General features: G+C 51.8%; 1 protein-coding gene across 1 annotated transcript in view; it reads right to left on the bottom strand.

The window, feature by feature from the left end:
• Positions 1-15,283, bottom strand: part of ADAR (adenosine deaminase RNA specific) — a 60,478-nt gene extending 45,195 nt beyond the window's left edge. The window contains exons 1-3 of the mRNA XM_060253496.1: positions 15,250-15,283; positions 11,216-12,815; positions 883-1,081 (exon numbers count right to left, since the gene is read on the bottom strand). Coding sequence (XP_060109479.1) covers positions 883-1,081; positions 11,216-12,815; positions 15,250-15,283 — 1,833 coding nt within the window. The remainder of the gene's footprint in view (positions 1-882; positions 1,082-11,215; positions 12,816-15,249) is intronic.
• Positions 15,284-21,020: the final 5,737 nt, after the last annotated feature.

The raw sequence follows: 21,020 nt of genomic DNA, 5'->3' as shown, positions 1-21,020 counted from the left end.
CACTCCGAAGAGTCTCAGAGCGACTCACAATCTCCTTTCCCTTCCTCCCCCACAACAGGCACCCTGTGAGGTGGGTGGGGCTGAGAGGGCTCTCACAGAAGCTGCCCTTTCAAGGATAACTCCTGAGAGAGCTATGGCTGACCCAAGGCCAGTCCAGCAGGTGTAAGTGGAGGAGTGGGGCATTAAACCCGGTTCTCCCAGATAAGAGTCCACGCACTTAACCACTTAACCAAATTGGCTCTACACCAAACTGAAGCACCATAAAGACCAACAAAATTTGTGGCAGGGAGCAAGCTTCTGTGAGTCACTGCTCACTTCTTCAGAGAAGCCTCCGTGCAAGCTTTCATGCATCACTGCTCACTTCTTCAGAGAAGCCTCCATGCAAGCTTCCGTGAGTCACTGCTCGCTTCTTCGGAGAAGCCTCCGTGCAAGCTTTCATGCATCACTGCTCACTTCTTCAGAGAAGCCTCCGTGCAAGCTTCCGTGCGTCACTGCTCGCTTCTTCGGAGAAGCGAGCAACGACTCATGAAAGTTCATAGCTTGCCACAAAAACTGTTAAGTCTTTTAAGGTGATACTGGACTGTTGCGCTTTTCTGCTGCCACAGGCAAACACGGCTACCCGTTGGGATCGAAAGTGCATTATTCCTCAGGGGTGACGGACGGGAAGGATCAAGATGGGCAGCCGTGTTGGTCTGCCAGGAGCAGTAGAAAAGAGCAAGAGTCCAGGAGCAAAGACTGACAAAATCTGTTAAAGAACACAGACTGAAGAGGGAAAGCCGGCCTTTCGATTCTTGCAGCGGCCCCGAGCCAAGGAATCGCCTGTCACATGTGACCTCAGTCTCCTGCCCCTCTGTGCTGGCAACCCCGGTGCCCTTCCCTCACCTCCTCCGCCACCTCATTGGCGGAGCTGTCCTCGTAGAAGGACTCGTGCTGCTGTGGCTCCATGTCGTCTTCCTCGTGCTCGGCTTCGTGCAGGAGGATCTTCATGGCGTTTGCGGCGGCTTCCTGCTTGGCCAGTTTTTTGCTGCCCGCTTCCGCGGGCGGGAACTTGCGGCCGTCAATCACGGCCTGGAGCTTGAACCTGGACGGAGGAAAACGTTAACGTCAAACGTGACGGGGGCAGTTGGGTTAGGAAGTCGGTGCTTTCTCTCCGCTCTCTCCTGAGCTGGCTGAAAGGGGCTATAAATTAGGGTTCGCATCCCCCAGGTGGCGATCTTCCACTGTTACACGTGCTTTCCAGATGACGGCGATCACATCCCCTGGTGAAAAACGGCTGTTCTGGAGGGTGGACTCTATGGCAATGTCCCCTGGTTAAGATGCCTACCCAAACCCCATCCTCCCCAAAATCTCCAGGTATTTCCCAATCCAGAGCTGGCAACCATACTAGTAATACATCCCCCCCCCCCCACACACACAAATTGATCATTTAGGGAAATCAATGGTGATTCAGGCTGAGTCTTTGACCCAGAGGGAACAGTCAAGTATCCTTAAAGTCTCAAAAAGGCGCGGTCAAACCGCGGCTCGACTCTTTCATACATATTGTGTGGCTGTTGAAGCCCCCACCGCCCCATCGGCTGGCTTGGAGAATGCATTTAAAGTTAAAGTTGCTTTCTTTCTTCCTTTCCCTCGCTCCTCCCTCTCCTGATCTGTCTTCCTTCCTTCAAACGTCTGACATTCGTTCATGTCTTGCAGTTCTCAGACATCTGTTTATTTTGTGTGGCTCTTATGACAAGCAAGTTTGGCCACCCCCCCCCCCCCCGGTCTCAAATTCATTTACAACAATGACAAAAATAAGATGCTTTAATCATCTGCGTGTTTGATACTTAGGCTAACTATAAAAACGGAAAGCTGTTAGTTCTGCCACGGTTTTAAAAAAGCAACCTAACGAGTTATGAAGTTATAATGAGTTATAACTTAAAACGAGGAATGAGGAGGGAAAGTGGCTCAGTGGCAGAGCATCTGCTTGATAAGCAGAAGGACCCAGGTTCAATCCCCGGCATCTCCAAGGGCCCAGGCAAGTAGGCGTGAAAAACCTCGGCTTAAGACCCTGGAGAGCTGCTGCCAGTCTGAGTAGACAAGACTGACTTTGATGGACCCAGGGTCTGATTCAGTAGAAGGCAGTTTCATTTAGGGGAGGAACGGTGGCTCAGTGGTAGAGCATCTGCTTGGTAAGCAGAAGGTCCCAGGTTCAATCCCCGGCATCTCCAACTAAAAAGGGTCCAGGCAAATAGGTGTGAAAAACCTCAGCTTGAGACCCTGGAGAGCCGCTGCCAGTCTGAGTAGACAAGACTGACTTTGATCGACCCACGGTCTGATTCAGTAGAAGGCAGCTTCATTTAGGGGAGGGACAGTGGCTCAGTGGTAGAGCATCTGCTTGGTAAGCAGAAGGACCCAGGTTCAATCCCCGGCATCTCCAAGGGTCCAGGCAAGTAGGCGTGAAAAACCTCGGCTTAAGATCCTGGAGAGTTGCTGCCAGTCTGAGTAGACAAGACTGACTTTGATGGACCCAGGGTCTGATTCAATAGAAGGCAGTTTCATTTAGGGGAGGGGCGGTGGCTCAGTGGTAGAGCATCTGCTTGGTAAGCAGAAGGCCCCAGGTTCAATCCCCGGCATCTCCAACTAAAAAGGGTCCAGGCAAATAGGTGTGAAAAACCTCAGCTTGAGACCCTGGAGAGCCGCTGCCAGTCTGAGAAGACAATACTGACTTTGATCGACCCACGGTCTGATTCAGTAGAAGGCAGCTTCATTTAGGGGAGGGACAGTGGCTCAGTGGTAGAGCATCTGCTTGGTAAGCAGAAGGTCCCAGGTTCAATCCCCGGCATCTCCAACTAAAAGGGTCCAGGCAAATAGGTGTGAAAACCCTCAGCTTGAGACCCTGGAGAGCCGCTGCCAGTCTGAGCAGACAAGACTGACTTTGATCGACCCACGGTCTGATTCAGTAGAAGGCAGCTTCATTTAGGGGAGGGACAGTGGCTCAGTGGTAGAGCATCTGCTTGGTAAGCAGAAGGTCCCAGGTTCAATCCCCGGCATCTCCAACTAAAAGGGTCCAGGCAAATAGGTGTGAAAACCCTCAGCTTGAGACCCTGGAGAGCCCCTGCCAGTCTGAGCAGACAAGACTGACTTTGATGAACTGATAGTCTGATTCAGTAGAAGGCAGCTTCATATGTTCATATGAGTTGGCTTTTTAACTGTAAAATCTCCTGCTACCATTTCAAAACTGAAGAAGGCAGAAACGGGGGGGAAAATTAACAGCAAATATTTAAAAGAAATTCTTCTTTACGCAGAGAGTGATTAAAACGTGAGATTTGCTGCCAGAGGACGCCGTGGTGGCCACAGGATTAAACCGCTTTAAACACGGTTAGACAGATTCATGGAGGATAAATCTAGCTGTGGTGACTGAGGGGAACCTCCACATTCAGACAGATGGACGCAGTGTTCCCTCTAAGATGAGTTCGTGTGAGCCAGCTCACACATTTTTAGCCTCCAGCTCACACATTTTTGTCTTAGCTCAGGAAAAAATGGCCCCAGAGCACAATAATTTATGCGGCAGCTCACAAAGTAGATTTTTTTGCTCGCAAGACTCTGCAGCTTGGAGGGAACATTGGTAGGAAGCGACAGAACAAAGCTGGAGGCCAGTGGCACCTTTACGAACAACGGAGTTTAATTCTTGGTATAAACCAGGGGTGGCCAAACTGTGGCTCGGGAGCCACGTGTGGCTCTTTCACACACGTTGTGTGGCTCTCAAAGCCAGTGTCTTGAAGAATGCATTTAAAGTTGAAGTTGCTTTCTTCCCACCTCTCTCTGTTATTCCACAGCACTGACAATCTCACTGAACTAACAGAACTGAAACCAGGAACGTCGGAATAATCAGAATATCCCTGTGCATCTTGGAAGAAGAAGATGATATTGGATTTATATCCCGCCCTCCACTCCGAAGAGTCTCAGAGGGGCTCACAATCTCCTTTACCTTCCTCCCCCACAACAAACACCCTGTGAGGTAGATGAAGATATTGGTTTATATCCTGCCCTCCACTCCGAAGAGTCTCAGAGCGGCTCACAACCTCCTTTCCCTTCCTCCCCCACAACAGACACTCTGTGAGGTAGATGAAGATATTGGATTTATATCCCGCCCTCCACTCCGAAGAGTCTCAGAGCGGCTCACAACCTCCTTTCCCTTCCTCCTCCACAACAGACACTCTGTGAGGTAGATGAAGATATAGGATTTATATCCCGCCCTCCACTCCGAAGAGTCTCAGAGCGGCTCACCATCTCCTTTACCTTCCTCCCCCACAACAGACACCCTGTGAGGTACATGAAGATATTGGATTTATATCCTGCCCTCCACTCCGAAGAGTCTCAGAGCGGCTCACAATCTCCTTTACCTTCCTCCCCCACAACAGACACCCTGTGAGGTAGATGAAGATATTGGATTTATATCCTGCCCTCCACTCCGAAGAGTCTCAGAGCGGCTCACAATCTCCTTTCCCTTCCTCCCCCACAACAGACACCCTGTGAGGTGGGTGGGGCTGGAGAGGGCTCTCACAGCAGCTGCCCTTTCAAGGACAACCTCTGCCAGAGCTATGGCTGACCCAAGGCCATTCCAGCAGCTGCAAGTGGAGGAGTGGGGAATCAAACCCGGTTCTCCCAGATAAGAGTCCGCACACTTAACCACCACACCAAACTGGCTCTCTAGTTTGACTGCAAAAGGTATGGAAATGATTTTATTGTATCTTCTGTTTTAATATTTTATGTTTGTTTTTAACTGTTGTTAGCCACCCTGAGCCCATTCGGTAAGGGTGGGATATAAATCTGATAAAATAAAATAAAATCTGTTTTCCTTCCTTCTTTCCTTGCGGCTCTCAAACATCTGACGTTCACGTCTTGCGGCTCTCAAACATCTGCCATTTATTAAGAACATAAGAGAAGCCATGTTGGATCAGGCCAATGGCCCATCCAGTCCAACACTGTGTCACACAGTGGCCAAAATTTATATACACACACACACACACACACTGTGGCTAATAGCCACTGATGGACCTCTGCTCCATATTTTTATCTAAACCCCTCTTGAAGGTGGCCATGCTTGTGGCCGCCACCACCTCCTGTGGCAGTGAATTCCACATGTTAATCACCCTTTGGGTGAAGAAGTACTTCCTTTTATCCGTTTTAACCTGTCTGCTCAGCAATTTCATCGAATGCCCACGAGTTCTCGTATTGTGAGAAAGGGAGAAAACTACTATTCTATGTGGCTCTTATGTTAAGCAAGTTTGGTCACCCCTGGTATAATCTTTCTCATGCATGCACATTTCTTCAGATGAACCTGACAAAAGCTTATAACCAGAATTAAAACTTGATGGGTCTTAAAGTTGCCACTGGACTCAAACTTTCTTCACATTCAGAGGCACAAAACCTTTGAATCCCAGAGCCAGCAGGTAACATCAGGCAAAGGCCTCAGCCTCTCGGCCCTATAGTTAGCCATCTAGAGGAACTGGTTGGGGTCACCGTGTGAGAGAGACAGGGTGCTGGACTAGAAGGTCCATTGGCAGGGCTTTTTTTCGTAGCAGGAACTCCTTTGCATATTAGGTCGCAATCACCTGATGCAGCCAGTCCTCCAAGAGCTTACAGGGCTCTTAAGACAGGGCCTACTGTAAGCTCCAGGAGGACTGGCTACACCAAGACTTATGGGTCTTTGCCTGCTGCCCCTCTTGAACTGAAGATGCAGCTTGTTTGGAATTCTCTTGTGGTTGTGAGCAGCAGTGGAAGATCAGCAGCAACTGGCAGGCTGTCTTCCAAAGGAGGCCTAGCCTCTGATCAGGAAACTCCAGTAAAGTTCTAAGGGCCCTCAGGTTTGTTCTGATCAGTTTTGAAATGAGGTCAGCAGTGCCGAAGGGCCTCTGAGAACACATGAACATCAGGAGAGCCCTGCTGGATCAGAGCAGTGAGGGTCCATCTAGTCCAGCATCCTGCCTCACACAGTGGCCTCAACCAGTTCCTCTGGAGGGCCAACAACAGGGCAGAGAGGCCGAGGCCTTCCCCTCATAAGAACATCAGAAGAGCCCTGCTGGATCAGACCAGTGAGGGTCCATCTAGTCCAGCCTCCTGTCTCACACAGTGGCCAACCAGTTCCTCTGGAGGGCCAGCAACAGGGCAGAGAGGCTGAGGCCTTCCCCTCAGAAGAACACCAGAAGAGCCCTGCTGGATCAGACCAGTGAGGGTCCATCTAGTCCAACATCCTGTCTCACACAGTGGCCTCAACCAGTTGCTGTGGAGGGCCAGCAACAGGGCAAAGAGATCAACACCTCCCCCTCAAAAGAACATAAGAAAAGCCCTGCTGGATCAGACCAGTGAGGGTCCATCTAGTCCAGCATCCTGTCTCACACAATGGCCTCAACCAGTTCCTCTGGAGGGCCAACAACAGGGCAGAGAGGCTGAGGCTTTCTCCTCATAAGAACATCAGAAAAGTCCTGCTGGATCAGACCAGTGAGGGTCCATCTAGTCCAGTATCCTGCCTCACACAGTGGCCTCAACCAGTTCCTCTGGAGGGCCAACAACAGGGCTGAGAGGCCGAGGCCTTCCCCTCATAAGAACGTAAGAAGAGCCCTGCTGGATCAGACCAGTGAGGGTCCATCTAGTCCAACATCCTGTCTCACACAGTGGCCTCAACCAGTTCCTCTGGAGAGCCAGCAACAGGGCAGAGAGACCGAGGCCTTCCCCTCATAAGAACGTAAGAAGAGCCCTGCTGGATCAGACCAGTGAGGGTCCATCTAGTCCAGCCTCCTGTCTCACACAGTGGCCTCAACCAGTTCCTCTGGAGGGCCAACAACAGGGCAGAGAGGCTGAGGCTTTCTCCTCATAAGAACATCAGAAAAGTCCTGCTGGATCAGACCAGTGAGGGTCCATCTAGTCCAGTATCCTGTCTCACACAGTGGCCTCAACCAGTTCCTCTGGAGGGGCAACAACCAGACAGCGAGGCTGAGGCCTTCCTCTCATAGGAACATTATTAGAGCCCTGCTGGATCAGACCAGTGAGGGTCCATCTAGTTCAGCTTCCTGCCTCACACAGTGGCCTCAACCAGTTCCCCTGGAGGGCCAACAACAGGGCAGAGAAGCCGAGGCCTTCCCCTTATAAGAACATCAGAAGAGCCCTGCTGGATCAGACCAGTGAGGATCCATCTAGTCCAGTCTCCTGTCTCACACAGCGGCCTCAAACATTTCCTCTGGAGGGCCAGCAACAGGGCAGAGAGGCTGAGGCCTTCTCCTCATAAGAACATCAGAAGAGCCCTGCTGGATCAGACCAGTGAGGGTCCATCTAGTCCAGCCTCCTGTCTCACACAGTGGCCTCAACCAGTTCCTCTGGAGGGCCAACAATAGGGCAGAGAGGTTGAGGCCTTCCCCTCAAAAGAACATCAAAAGAGCCCTGCTGGATCAGACCAGTGAGGGCCCATCTAGTCCAGCATCCTGCCTCACACAGTGGCCTCAACCAGTTCCTCTGGAGGGCCAACAACAGGGCAGAGACTGAGGCCTTCCCCAGATGTTGCCTCCTGGCACTGGGATTCAGAAGATCAGTGTTTCTGAATATGGAGCATTCCTTCAGCCACCATGGCTAGGAGCTGCTGATCGACCCCTCCCTCCATGAATCTAAACGCTGTCTGTGCCTGTGACCATTACTACATCCATCCTCTGTCAGCAAATTCCATGTTTTAAACACTCCCTGTGCAAAGAAAGAAGTATTTCCTCCCTGCTTCACAGCTTCTCCTTTTTCTGTGGCTTGCAAAGAACAGATCTGCTTTTCACGTTGGTCCAAGATGGGGTGAGGGGAGGAACTAGGCCAGTCTTCCTATCTAGCGAGCAATGTTCCCTCTAAGCTGCAGAGTCTTGTGAGCAGAAATTCTACCTTGTGAGCTACTGGCATTAAAGTGGTGAGCTACTGCATAAATTAGTTGCACTCTGGGGCCATCCTTCGTGAGCTAAGACAAAAATGTGTGAGCTGGAGGCTAAAAATTTGTGTGCTAGCTCACGCTAACTCAGCTTAGAGCAGGGGTAGCCAAACTTGCTTTACGTAACAGCCACACAGAATAGATGTCAGATGTTTGAGAACCACAAGACATGAGCGTCAGATGTGGGAGGGAGGGAGGGAGGGAGGGAGGGAGGGAGGGAGGAAGGAAGGAAGGAAGGAAGGAAGGAAGGAAGGAAGGAAGGAAGGAAGGAAGGAAGGAAGGAAGGAAGGAAGGAAGGAAGGAAGGAAGGAAGGAAGGAAGGAAGGAAGGAAGGAAGGAAGGAAAATAGATGGGGGTGAGGGAGAGAGGTGGAAAGAAAGCAACATTAACGGCATTCTCCAAGCCACCTGCTGGCTTGGCTTGGAAAAATGATTTAAAGAGACAAATATTTTCTCCAAGCCAGCTGACAGGGTGGTGGGGGCTTCAAGAGCCACACAATACGTGCGAAAGAGCCACATGCGGCTCCTGAGCCACAGTTTGGCCACCCCGGGGCCTAGAGGGAACACTGCTATTAAGTCGGCTGATGTACCACTGAGTGTCACACACAGGGCTTTTGGCTGGTGAAACACACGAAACTGCCTTCATAGAATCATAGAGTTAGAAGGGACCTCTAGGGTCATCTAGTCCAACCCCCCGCACAATGCAGGGAACTCACAAACCTCCCCCTAAATTCACAGGATCTTCATTGTTGTCATCTAGCCTCTGTTGAAAAACCTCCAAGGAAGGAGAGCCCACCACCTCCCGAGGAAGCCTGTTCCACTGAGGAACCGCTCTAACGGTCAGGAAGTTCTTCCTAATGTTGAGCCGGAAACTCTTTTGATTTAATTTCAACCCGTTGGTTCTGGCCCTGCCTTCTGGAGCCACAGAAAACAATTCCACCCCATCCTCTATAGGACGCCACTGAGTCAGACCCTTGGTCCATCAAAGCTTTGTACTGAGTCAGACCCTTGGTCCATCAAAGTCAGTCTTGTCTACTTTGGCTGGTAGTTGAGTCTCCTGGGCCTCGGGGCCTTTTTGCATCGCTTACTGCCTGGTCTTTCTAACCGAACATGCCGGGGGATTGAACCTGGGACCTTCTGCATGCCATGCAGATGCTCTGCCAATGAGCCACAGCCCTCCACACCCAGCGCTTGGGAAGAACCCAACAACAACCCAAACACAGGGAGAGGCGGCGTGTGGTTTTTAACACAGTGCCTCTTAACAAACCACCAAGCAAATCTTTCCAAAATAAAAACCCAAATCCTCGGGCTGTTCTAAGCGCTAGGCAGAGACGCTCTAGGTCTCCTGTGTAAGGCAACGGACACCTGCTGCTGAGAACAGGATGACTCCAGGAAGACAAGAGACTTGAAGGGAGAATATATTTCCTAAGCTACCGAACACCTAGAGGGCAGGTCCTTTCCCCTTGCAGCCGTGACCGAGGATTGAATTCTCATCCATTCATTCATTCTTGCCCTAGCTCTCTCCCTCTTCTCCTTCACACCTCACCCTTTTTCCTTTCCTTTCTGCTAAGGAGCCCTTTTCAAATTGGGGAGAGAGAAGCTGACGGCCACGTCAGCGAGGGGTGCCATCCTCCAGGCGAGGCCTGAAGATTCCCCCAGAATTACAGCTCATCTCCTGACTACAGAGAACAGTCCCCTCGGAGAAAACGGCTGCTTTGGAGGGTGGACTCTGGGGCACTGCGCCCCGCTGAGGTCCCTGTCCTCCCCAGACTTTGCCCCCAAATCTCAAGGAGTTTTCCAGACAGTGGAGACCGAGCAATCCGAATCTCAGCAGACTCCAGAGAAGCAACTGAAGCAAATGTGTGTGTGCGCACGTGCGGTGGGGGAATCCACAAAAGTTAGCAGCCCGCTTCAACCTTTACCATTCTGCCTGCTCGCGCATAACCCAAGCTGCTAGTCATCTGGGGCGCACAGAAGGGCAGAGAGCGCGCAGATTGACAGAAAAGTATCCCTGCTACTTCATTCTTAATTCTGAGATGTACACAACCTGGATGAGAAGATGATGACGATGATACTGGATTTATACCCCGCCCTTCTCTCTGAATCAGAGACTCAGAGCGGTTTGCAATCTCCTATATCTTCTCCCCCACAACAGACACCCTGTGAGGTGGGTGGGGCTGAGAGGGCTCTCACAGCAGCTGCCCTTTCAAGGACAGAGTCTCAGAGCAGCCAACAATCTCCTATATCTTCTCCCCCCACAACAGACACCCTGTGAGGTGGGTGGGGCTGAGAGGGCTCTCACAGCAGCTGCCCTTTCAAGGACAGAGTCTCAGAGCAGCCAACAATCTCCTATATCTTCTCCCCCCACAACAGACACCCTGTGAGGTGGGTGGGGCTGAGAGGGCTCTCACAGCAGCTGCCCTTTCAAAGACAGAGCCTCAGAGCGGCCTACAATCTCCTATATCTTTTCCCCCCACAACAGACACCCTGTGAGGTGGGTGGGGCTGGAGAGGGCTCTCACAGCAGCTGCCCTTTCGAGGACAACCTCTGCCAGAGCTATGGTTGATCCAAGGCCATTCCAGCAGCTGCAAGTGGAGGAGTGGGGAATCGAACCCGGTTCTCCCAGATAAGAGTCAATGTACTTAAGACATGAGCGACAGACGTTCGAGAGCCACAAGAGGAAGGAAGGAAGGAAGGAAGGAAGGAAGGAAGGAAGGAAGGAAGGAAGGAAGGAAGGAAGGAAGGAAGGAAGGAAGGAAGGAAGGAAGGAAGGAAGGAAGGAAGGAAGGAAGGAAGGAAGGGTGAAAAGAAAGCAAATAAATGGGGAAAGGGAGAGGTGGAAAGAAAGCAGCTTTAACTTTAAATGCATTCTCCCAAGCTTCCGGCTGGCTTGACTTGGCAAAGTGATTTAAAGAGACAAACGCCTTCTCCAAGCCAGCCGACAGGGTGATGGGGGGGGGCTTCAAGATCCACACAATATGTGTGAAAGAGCCTCATGTGGCTCCCGGGCCACAGTTTGGCCACCCCTGCCCTTTAGGGTCTGATAAAGCCACCGTTAACAGTGCTCTTTACCTAGCGCGAGGAGCCATAGCGGCTACTGAAACGAGCCGGTGATCTAAACGGAGACACTCCCGGGACAGTGAAACCTTCTTCTACGATTACTTAAGGGAGAAGATGGCTATGTGATCACCTTATGCAAGACAACGAGAAAAGATAAGAGCCTTCTTCCAAAGCAAGCCTCCTCCCCCTCCCCTCCCCAGCCCCGGAGATCTGCCCTTACCTTGGTTCGTGCGAGGGCCCGCTCTGGTTCAGCAAGACGAATTCGCAGTGCTGGTACATGAACTGGGTGTATTCGATCAAGCCGCTCACGGGGTTCTTCTTCTGGCAGGCCATGAGCTTCTCCAGAGGGGTGCTGAGGAAAGCCGCGTCGAACTGAGCCGTGTAGCCGGGGGACAGGGGGGACTCCATGATGCACCGCGACTCGTCTTGGTTGCCGATGGCATTCAGGTCCTCGGGGATGTCGTCCGTGGCCCACTTGCCGTTCTCGAAGTTGTCGTAGCCCTGGAACCACTGGTACCTGGCTCTCTTGCTGCGAGGGGGGCCGAAGCGGGGAGCGGCGACGTCTCCCGCCACCGGCTCGGACGGCTGCTGCCCGTTCTCAACTTTCTCTGCCTCGCCCTCCTGCAGCGGCGGAGGAGGTGGAGGAGGAGGAGAGGAAGGAGGAGGAGGAGTTGGCACAGTTGCAGGCAGCTCCTTCTCTATGACGGGGGCCGGAGCCTCCGGGGCCGGATCCGGGACGACGGAGGCCATTTCCTGGACTTCCTCGGCCTTCACCTTGAGCTGCATGCGCTTCCGCTTCTTGTCGGTGAGGGACCACCTCGGGGGATTACTGTTCTCCTTGCACACATCTCCGGCCTTCTCCAGGGCGTTGAGGGTCGAGTTCACGTCCCTGGCTTTGTTGAAGCCGATGCTTTTGGCAAGGTTGAGCGCCGTGGACCCCGGGACGCTGAACAGGTAGTCGAAAATCTTCTCCTTGACCTCGGCCATGACGGGCAAATCGGAATCGTCTTCTGAATCGGTGGCAGAACTCTGCTCGGGAGACCCGGCTGGCAGAGCTCTGCACCAGCTCTTCTGGCTGGCGCAGGGGCCTTCTCTGGCTGTGCCCCAAGGGTTAGGGCTATCTGCCAATCTCCACTGAGGAGGGGTCTCCCCTATTTTCCACAGCTTCCCCTGTTGGAGGAGCCTGTAGAGATGCTGGTTGACCTCCTTTTTTTGGATCTGGAGCTTGCGGGCGAGTTGGCGAGCTGTTTCGGTGCTCCCGGGCTCCAGCTGCCGTAGGAGTTCTAGCAGCCGTCGTTCGACCTCCGGGACGGCGAGTCTTAGCTCCTGGAACTCAGACACAAATTCATCAAGCTTTCCGTTGAAGTTCCGGCCGCCCTGCCTGGGCGGAGGTTGGAAATGCCGACTTGGCTCTTGCCAGCTGTTACACGGAGGCCTTCTGGCTGCCCCCCAGCAGTTGAAGGAGACGCTCGGGGGAGCGGGTGGGCTGGAAGGTTTTGAATCTGGGCGGTAGCCTTGATACGCCTGGGGTCTCTGCGCCTGGCACTGCCACAGCGGCGCGTCATGCAGCTGCCCCTTTAGGAAGAGGGCCTGTTGCTGACGGAAATCGTAGGGGCCTCCTGCCTGCGGGAAAAGAGGACCGTTGGAGAAAGCTGGGTGAGAGAGGCCGCTGGGTTTGCGGAGCGTCTGATCTGAACCTCTGCCTTGACAGACACCTCTGCTCATAGCGTGGTGCTGGAGCACGAGGGGGAAAGCGGGCACTCGTGCGCCAGAGCAGAAGGAGCCGCGAGTCCCTCTTGCGGGTGCCGCTGAGCTGGGGCCTGGCAGGAAGGAGACAAAGAGAATGAGGCACGTTTCAGACGTGGGTTACATGCTCCCTACAGCCCCGGCGGGCGCACCTGACCAGCCTCCCCCTCTGTCCCGAGATGGCACCGAGAGGCAACGGCTTCCCTAGCGACTGAGCAGCAAGCTCCTAGCAGAGAAACCCCACGCCAGCAATGCAGACGCATGCTTTCTTCGTCACAGACTAAAAACGCTGCTTTCAGAGACTCTGGGAATGAAGAGGAGCCCACCCTGCCCAGGACTGAACGAGCGTGGCTTTTCCTTCAAGGTAAGTCGAAAACTGATTCAAACTTTGCCAGACAATGAACAGACATGAACGACACAATGCTCTTTCCCTTCCACTACTCCCCGACACGGTGGGCACCTGGGCGGGTCTGAAGCAACGGAACACTGTTGGGAGTCCAGTGGCTCCTTGAAGACCAGCCAAGTTTTATTGAGAATGTAAGCTTTCGTGTGCTAGAAGCACACTTCATCAGACAATGAAATGGAGTACAGTTAGCGTTGCTACATATAGCTTGTGGGTAGGGTTAAGCATGCAAAACGGTACAAAGTTAGAATCCAATGGCTAAATAGTGAAATGAACAAACTGAAAGAAGAAGAGTTTGGTCTGGGCAGTATAAGTTGCAAGGGAAAACTTGTAAGCAATAAATGTCAAATAATAATAAGTGTCAATAAATAAGACGACATTGGATTTATATTCCGCCATCCACTCAAGAGTCTCAGAGCGGCTCACAATCTGACCCAAGGCCATTTCAAGCAGCTGCAAGTGGAGGAGTGGGGAATCAAACCCGGTTCTCCCTGCACACTTAACCACTACACCAAACTGGCTCTCACACCAACCTGGCAATAAACGACAAAACTGGAAAATGCCAGTGAGAATGGCAATAAATGTGGAGAGTATTAATTGCTCTATTTCTGTCCTGGGTCTCCTTTTACCCTCAGCTTACACCCAGAACTAAACTCTGTTGGTCTTAAAAGTGCCACTAACAGGTGCCATCTTACATTACGAGCTTCTGAGATTTTTTTTTTTGGGGGGGGGGGCTGAGACAGACTAATTTGGGGCAAATTCTCAGCGGGGAACTTAGAAGGAACTGAGAAAGGGAGATGAGGGGGGAGGACCAGTCCTTTCTTTCCGATCAGACTGTTTGAGCTTAACCTCTGAGCATTCACAGAGTGCAAACTCAACATACACAAAGCAAAGTGGGATTCCCCCCCCCCACACACACACACACTAAAACCGGGGATTTGGTGTCATCTCCCAATACGTGGTTCCCTCCCCAATTTATTCTCACAACCACATGATCTAAGCAACCCCTAAGAAACCAAGGCGTGCACACACCGCACAGAAAAAGAAAAAAAGATACGCAAGCCCCGGAATAGAAACTATGCCATCAAATGCTAAGTTCCTGGCCCAGGTGTTCTGGAGATTTTCACCTCTGGTTCGGGCGAAGGAGCCAGGCATTCCTTCTTTTGAGCCCACAACCAATGTTTTCTCTAAGCTTCAAAGTCCTGTGAGCAAAAAAATCTACTTTGTGAGTTACTGGCATTGACCGACACTCTCACAAGCTGACACGCTGCTGTTTTGTTGCTTTCGCGCGCTCGTGCTACTCAGATCAAAGGTTTGCTCAATTTGTTACTTTGACTATTCTGTCATTGAATCTTATATTTGTACCATTTTAACCAGAAAATTTTACTTCACTGTCACTGGTTCTTAAATCTGTACCATTTTGCATTCTGGGCCACTGCCTACCGGCTATGTATGGCTCTGCTCCCTGCCAGATTCCTTAGAGCACACGAAAGCTTACATTCTGTATAAAACTAAATCGGTCTTAAAGGTGCAATCGATTCCTATGTTTGGCATTAAAGCTGTGAGCTGCTGCATCAGTTATGGTGCTCTGGGGTCATCCTTCCTGAGGTAAGACAAAAATCTGTGAGCTGAAAGCTAAAAATCTGCAAGCCAGCTCACACTAACTCAGCTCAGAGGGAACACTGCCCACAACTGCAGAGCCCCCTTGTGGGGCAAAGGCCCATTGAGATCAGCACCAGAACTGGGCCTGGGTCTCCAAATAGTATTGCAGGAGATCTGTTACAGAGGTGGGTGGGCTCAGGCAGCCTGCCACCGGTGGCCATGGGGGGACATGACAACCCTTGCCATTCGGCAATGCCACAGTTTGAAGCTAACCACAAAGCCCCCTAATACCCTCCCCCCCCCAATTCAAATGCAGCCCCCCGTTTGCTCAAAACGTACCAGGTCTGCATTCCTTCAGCCCCGCCGCCTTTGGTTCTAAGAGCAACAAACTGAAAGGGAACCGGAAGGGGAGAGGGGAGAAAGAGAAAGCCGTCTGGGTGTTTCAGAGCGGGGGGGGGGGGGGGGGCTCAAGGCAGGTAGGAAGAGGGAGGGGGGAAGCTTACCTTTTTTCTTCCCACCCCGGTAAGTACGGGGCATTGCAGTGATGGCAAGAAACCTAGAGGGAGAGAGCCTTGCGCTCCCACAAACTCGAGCGTTTCAGATCCCACCCCACCCCACGAGGGACTATGGGAGGAACCTGACCTCCTTCTGGGCTACCTGTTAGCAAAAGGGGGGGAGGATATTTTGCTAAAGCTCCTGAATGCTACCCACCCCCTCCCCTCCCCTCCCCTGGGCTCCTGCTGCCGGGGCCTCTGAACATCGCTCCAAAGATAAGTTTCGCTTTCAATTCCCTGGCAGCCCAACCTCCCCTCTCCACGCTTGGCCGAGTGGTTTCACATTTCAGGCAGTGAGTTTCACATATACAGCCACGGTATTCCAATGTGTTTCTCTTTTAGAATTGTGTGTCAGTATAATTATTTGTTCTGACACACTCAAAACAGGGCTGTTGGCTGTATATCTCATTACATATACTTCACCCATTTTCACTCTGTTTTATTGTATTCCTTTTTCCTATGGCAAACTAGAGTGATGTTTTACATGTTAAAAAGTAAATTAGGCGGACAAGAACGTCCCTGTCCAATGTATTTCTCTTTTAGCTGTATTGACACACTCAAACAGGGACTTTGGTTGCTTATCCCATTACATATGTTGAACCCATCTCCCGTTGTCATTGACAGACGATCTCACATTTTGACATACCGCTGTTTTGTTGCTTTCGCATGCTCACGCTACTCAGATCAAAGGTTTGCTCAAGTTGTTAATTTTACTATTCGGTCATTGTACCATTTTACATGCTAAACCACTGCCTAACAGATAATTTTACTTCATTGTCATTGGTTCTTAAATTTGTACCATGTGGCATTCTGGGCCGCTGCCTACCAGCTCTGTATGGCTTTGCTCACTGTGCTGGATTCCTCGTCTGACGAAGTGTGCTTAAGAGCACACGAAAGCTTACGTTCGAAATAAAAATCGGTTGGTCTTAAAGGTGCAACTTGACTCCTGCTTAGTTCAGGCAAGGTGGGTGGGACCAAAAGAGAAACCATCTGCTCTAGAGGTCAGGCAGGAAACCGGGAGGCTTCGGGCCAGAGAAACTGGGCACTTGTAGGAAGAGGGGCTTAAGAGAAGAGAGCCAGTTTGGTGTGGTGGTTAAGTGCGCGGACTCTTATCTGGGAGAACCGGGTTTGATTCCCCACTCCTCCGCTTGCACCTGCTGGAATGGCCTTGGGTCAGCCATAGCTCTGGCAGAGGTTGTCCTTGAAAGGGCAGTTTCTGGGAGAGCTCTCTCAGCCCCACCCACCTCACAGGGTGTCTGTTGTGGGGGAGGAAGATAAAGGAGATTGTGAGCTGCTCTGAGATTCGGCGTGGAGGGCGGGATATAAATCCAATGTCCTCTTCTTCTTCTTAACACCCCCCACCCCACACACACATTCCTTCTGGTCTTGATCAGAATCCCCCCCCCCCCAGGTATATGGGGGAGAGTTTTGGAGCTCCTGGGACCCGAGAAAGTTAAAACAGCCTTTTCCAAATCAAAAGCGGCCTCTTTGCTACCATCAGCGTTTGGAAAGCAGAGAACAGAGCAGCTGCAAGACACAGTTCGCTCCCCGAAACGCCACGTAGCAGAGTCGATTTTGCCTCTGTTCGTTTGCTTCTGAGCCCCTTCCCTCAATTACCTAAGGCTAGGGTTGCCAAGTCCAATACAAGAAAGAGCTGGGGACTTTGGGGGTGAAGCCAGGAGACGTTGGGGGTGGAGCCAGAAGCAAGGGTGTGACAAGCATCGTTGAACTCCAAAGGGAGTTCTGGCCATCACATTGAAAGGGACCGCACACCTTTTCAATGCCTTCCTTCCACTGGAAATAATGGATAAGGGCACCATCTCTGGGGGCTCAGAGAATTGAACCCACTGGTCCAATCTTTTTGAAACTTGGTGGGCATTTTGGGGAGAGGCACTGGATGCTCTGCTGGAAATATGGTGCCTCTACCTCAAAAAAAACAGCCCCTCCCCCAGAAACTCGCAGATCCATTCATTATTTCCTATGGGAATAAGTCTCCATAAAGAATAAGAGTTCCCAGCAGACATCCCACCCCCCTGGCTTTCTGACGTCCATGAAGCGGGGGGGGGGAGGGCCTCCAAACAAGGGGATCTCCTGCCCCCACCTGGGGATTGGCAACCCTACCTAAGACTGCCTAATGTTCCCACACCAAACAGCCTCCAACGTTGCTTCAAACGAAGCACCGGCTGTCTGCTGCATGCAATTTCTCAGTCTTCCAACCCCGACACGGGCCAAAGGCTCCTCTGAGCCCCAAGAGGCTGCCCGCTGTGCCACTGCATGAGTCGCTGTTCCACTCACCTTCTAATCAGGCTCCCCTGACAGCGGGTAATGGTGCCCTGTGTCACTGCCTTGGGTACAACTGAGCTGCCCAATGTGCCACAGTTAGAAGGTCTGCTAGCCTAGGCGTGCCCGGAACGGGCGGGGCATTCATTCACATGGCCTATACTCTGAAAGTAAATCTATTTGGGTCCAGTTCCAGTTCAGAAAACACACACGATATCGGCCTTCAGCATCCTACCTCTGCTACACGCATGGCTACGCAGGTGGGTTGTTATTGAACGTGGCCAAGAGATGACGGAGCCCGGAACGAGTGAAAAACAATCTCCCCCTCTGACCACCTCCCCCCCCCCCTTCCCTTCGCGTCATTTGGGATCTACGGGTTCCAGACAGATGGCAGAGCCAAGGTGCAGCCGCCAGCCCACCGAGGCAGGAGTGTTCAAACCGGGTCAAGGGCAGGCTCACCTACGCCGGCGGCATAAACTTTCCTCCCCGGGTATTGGTTAACAGGCTCGGGTAACGCGCTCGCCTCTCCAGGTGCAAAACGAGACACTGGCGGGGTGACGGCAGAAGATTTGGCAGACCGGGCCCAGGGTGCCGCAGGTGTTACGTGGGCGTACTAAGACCAAGCAGGAAGCCCCGACCCACGGGGATAGTGCAGTGACCGGCCGCCCAAACGCTTCTTGGAGGTAGCCGGTGGGATCAGCAGGTCGGAAAGGTTCTCTTGCATCCTCTCTGAATCAGTCTCACAGCAGTTTACAATCTCCTTTATCTTCTTCCCCCACGATAGACACCCTGTGAGGTGGGTGGGGCTGAGAGTGCTCTCCCAGCAGCTGCCCTTTCAAGGACAACCTCTGCCAGGGCTATGGCTGACCCAAGGCCATTCCAGCAGGTGCAAGTGGAGGAGTGGGGAATCAAACCTAGTTCTCCCAGATAAGAGTCCACATACTTAACCACCACACCAAACTGGCTGTCTTTGGGTCCTCAGTAGAGAGAAATGCTGGTTGTAATAGTAAAACGCAAAAGTGTAGATGGTTACCGGATCTCTGTTGGGAAATACCTGGAGACTTTAAGGATGGAGCTAAGAGAGGGCGTGGTTTGGGGAGGGGCCTCTGCAGGGCTTTTTTTGTAGCAGAAACTCCTTTGCATATCAGGCCACACACCCCTGATGTAGCTAATCCTCTTGGAGCTTTTAGTAGGCCCTGCACGAAGAGCCCTGTCAGCTCTTGGAGGACTGGCTACATCAGGGGTGTGTGGCCTAACATGCAAAGGAGTTCCTGCTGCAAAAAGAGCCCTGGGCCTCTGCCTGGTACCATGCCATACCGTCCACCCTTCCAAGCAGCCATTTTTCTCCAGGGGAGCTGATCTCTGCCAGCTGGAGATCAGTTGTAAGAGTGGGAGGTCTCCAGGCCTCACCCGGAGGCCATGTATACCGTGAGAGTCGTCCCAAAAGGTTAACCCCAACAAACCACAAAACAGTCGCTGTGAGTATGCTTACTATGAAATTTAAAGACATTCACACAGTCACATTACAGTCTTGCTAAAATCACCAACACCAAGCGATAGAATGAGATCCAGGCACACAAATCTCTATTAGAAAGTCCCCAAGCAGTGGGTATACCATAAAGTAGGATGCAAAGACCATAGAAAACAGCGCTTCAATTTGGCAGTTTGGCGGCTTCAGACTCCGTCGCGCAAAGGTTCAGTTCTCGCAGCGAATGTGACATTGTGCTTCTTAATCCCATAGGGATATGCAACGGGCAACGTCAGCTTCCTTCTCCTGTCTCAACGATTATTTCCTCAGGCATGGGATTATCAAAGGAACCTCGTAAATTAATATAGACAATAGCTGCAAAAACCTTCGCTGGGTCACAAAGGCTCCACCAAACTCTCCATCAGGCTAACGCTCAAACGGCTGAAATCTTTAAATTTCATAGTAATGTCTTTAACTTTCGTTGTAATTATAGTCACAGTCGGGGCTTTTTTGTGTGTGTAGCAGAAACTCCTTTGCCACACAACCCTGATGTAGCCAGTCCTCCTGGAGTTTACAGTAGGCCCTGTACTAAGAGCCCTGTAAGCTCCAGGACTGGCTACATCAGAGGGTGTGGCCTAACAGGGATGGAATTCTAGCAGGAGCTCCTTTGCATATTAGGCCACACACCCCTGATGTAGCCAATCCTCCTGGAGCTTACAGTAGGCCCTGTACGAAGAGCCCTGTAAGCTCTTGGAGGATTGGCTACATCAGGGGTGTGTGGCCCAGGGATGGAATTCTAGCAGGAGCTCCTTTGCATATTAGGCCACACACCCGTGATGTAGCCAATCCTCCTGGAGCTTGCAGTAGGCCCTGTACGAAGAGCCCTGTAAGCTCTTGGAGGATTGGCTACATCAGGGGTGTGTGGCCCAGGGATGGAATTCTAGCAGGAGCTCCTTTGCATATTAGGCCACACCCCCCTGATGTAGCCAATCCTCCTGGAGCTTGCAGTAGGCACTGTAAGCTCCTGGGGGATTGGCTACATCAGGGGTGTGTGGCCTAATATGCAAAGACGTTCCTGCTACAAAAGAAAGCCCTGGTCACAGTGACTGTTTTGTGGATTGCTGGGGGCCCACCTGGAGGCAGGCAACCTTCAGACTCCAGTAGCACCTTAAAGACTAACAACATTTGTGGCAGGGTAGGAGCATTTGTGAGTCACTGCTCGCTTCTTCAGACACCTTACAAAAACTCCTATGCAGCCACAAATTTTGCTATCCTTAAAGGCAGGGGTGTCAAACATGCAGCCCAGGGGCTGAATCAGGCCCCAAAAAGGCTCCTATCAGGCCCCCGAGCAGCTGGCTGTCATCTGCTTCCTTCTCCCTCTCTCTTGCTTCCATCTGCATCTCAGCTGCTTTGAAAGGCTTGCTCAATGGCACAGGAGCTAAAGAACAAAACCTCGATTTTCTCCATTGGTTGAGGCTCCTCCCCCTCCTGGTCCCCTGGGGAGGGAGAGAAAGAGCCAGAGCTTCCTTTGCTCAGTTCCTTGGATCCCATGGGAGAGATACAAAGAAAGCACCGTTAAGACCAATGAATGCTAACGTTTTGGAAAGGAAAAGGAAAGGTCCCCTGTGCAAGCACCAGTCGTTTCCAACTCCGGGGTGACATTGCTTTCACATCATTTTCACGGCAGACTTTTTACGGGGTGGTTTGCCCATTGCCTTCCCCCAGTCCTCTACGCTTTCCCCCCAGCAATCTGGGTACTCCTTTTACCCACCTCGGAAGGGTGGAAGGCTGAGTCATCCTCGAGCCAGCTACCTGAAAACCCAGCTTCCACCAGGGATCGAGTTCAGGTCGTGAGCAGAGCTTAGGACTGCAGTACTGCAGCTTTAGGCATGTTTTATTTTAAGGTTTTATTTCTTTTTTTTTTTTAAGAACTTTAGTCGTGTTTATGTCCTTTAAAAAGTTTATATCTCTG

Source organism: Heteronotia binoei, chromosome 1, assembly GCF_032191835.1.
Source record: "Heteronotia binoei isolate CCM8104 ecotype False Entrance Well chromosome 1, APGP_CSIRO_Hbin_v1, whole genome shotgun sequence".
NCBI classification, from domain to species: domain Eukaryota; kingdom Metazoa; phylum Chordata; class Lepidosauria; order Squamata; family Gekkonidae; genus Heteronotia; species Heteronotia binoei.
Note: the sequence above shows the minus strand (reverse complement) of the source record. Positions and strands in the feature narration are given on the sequence as shown.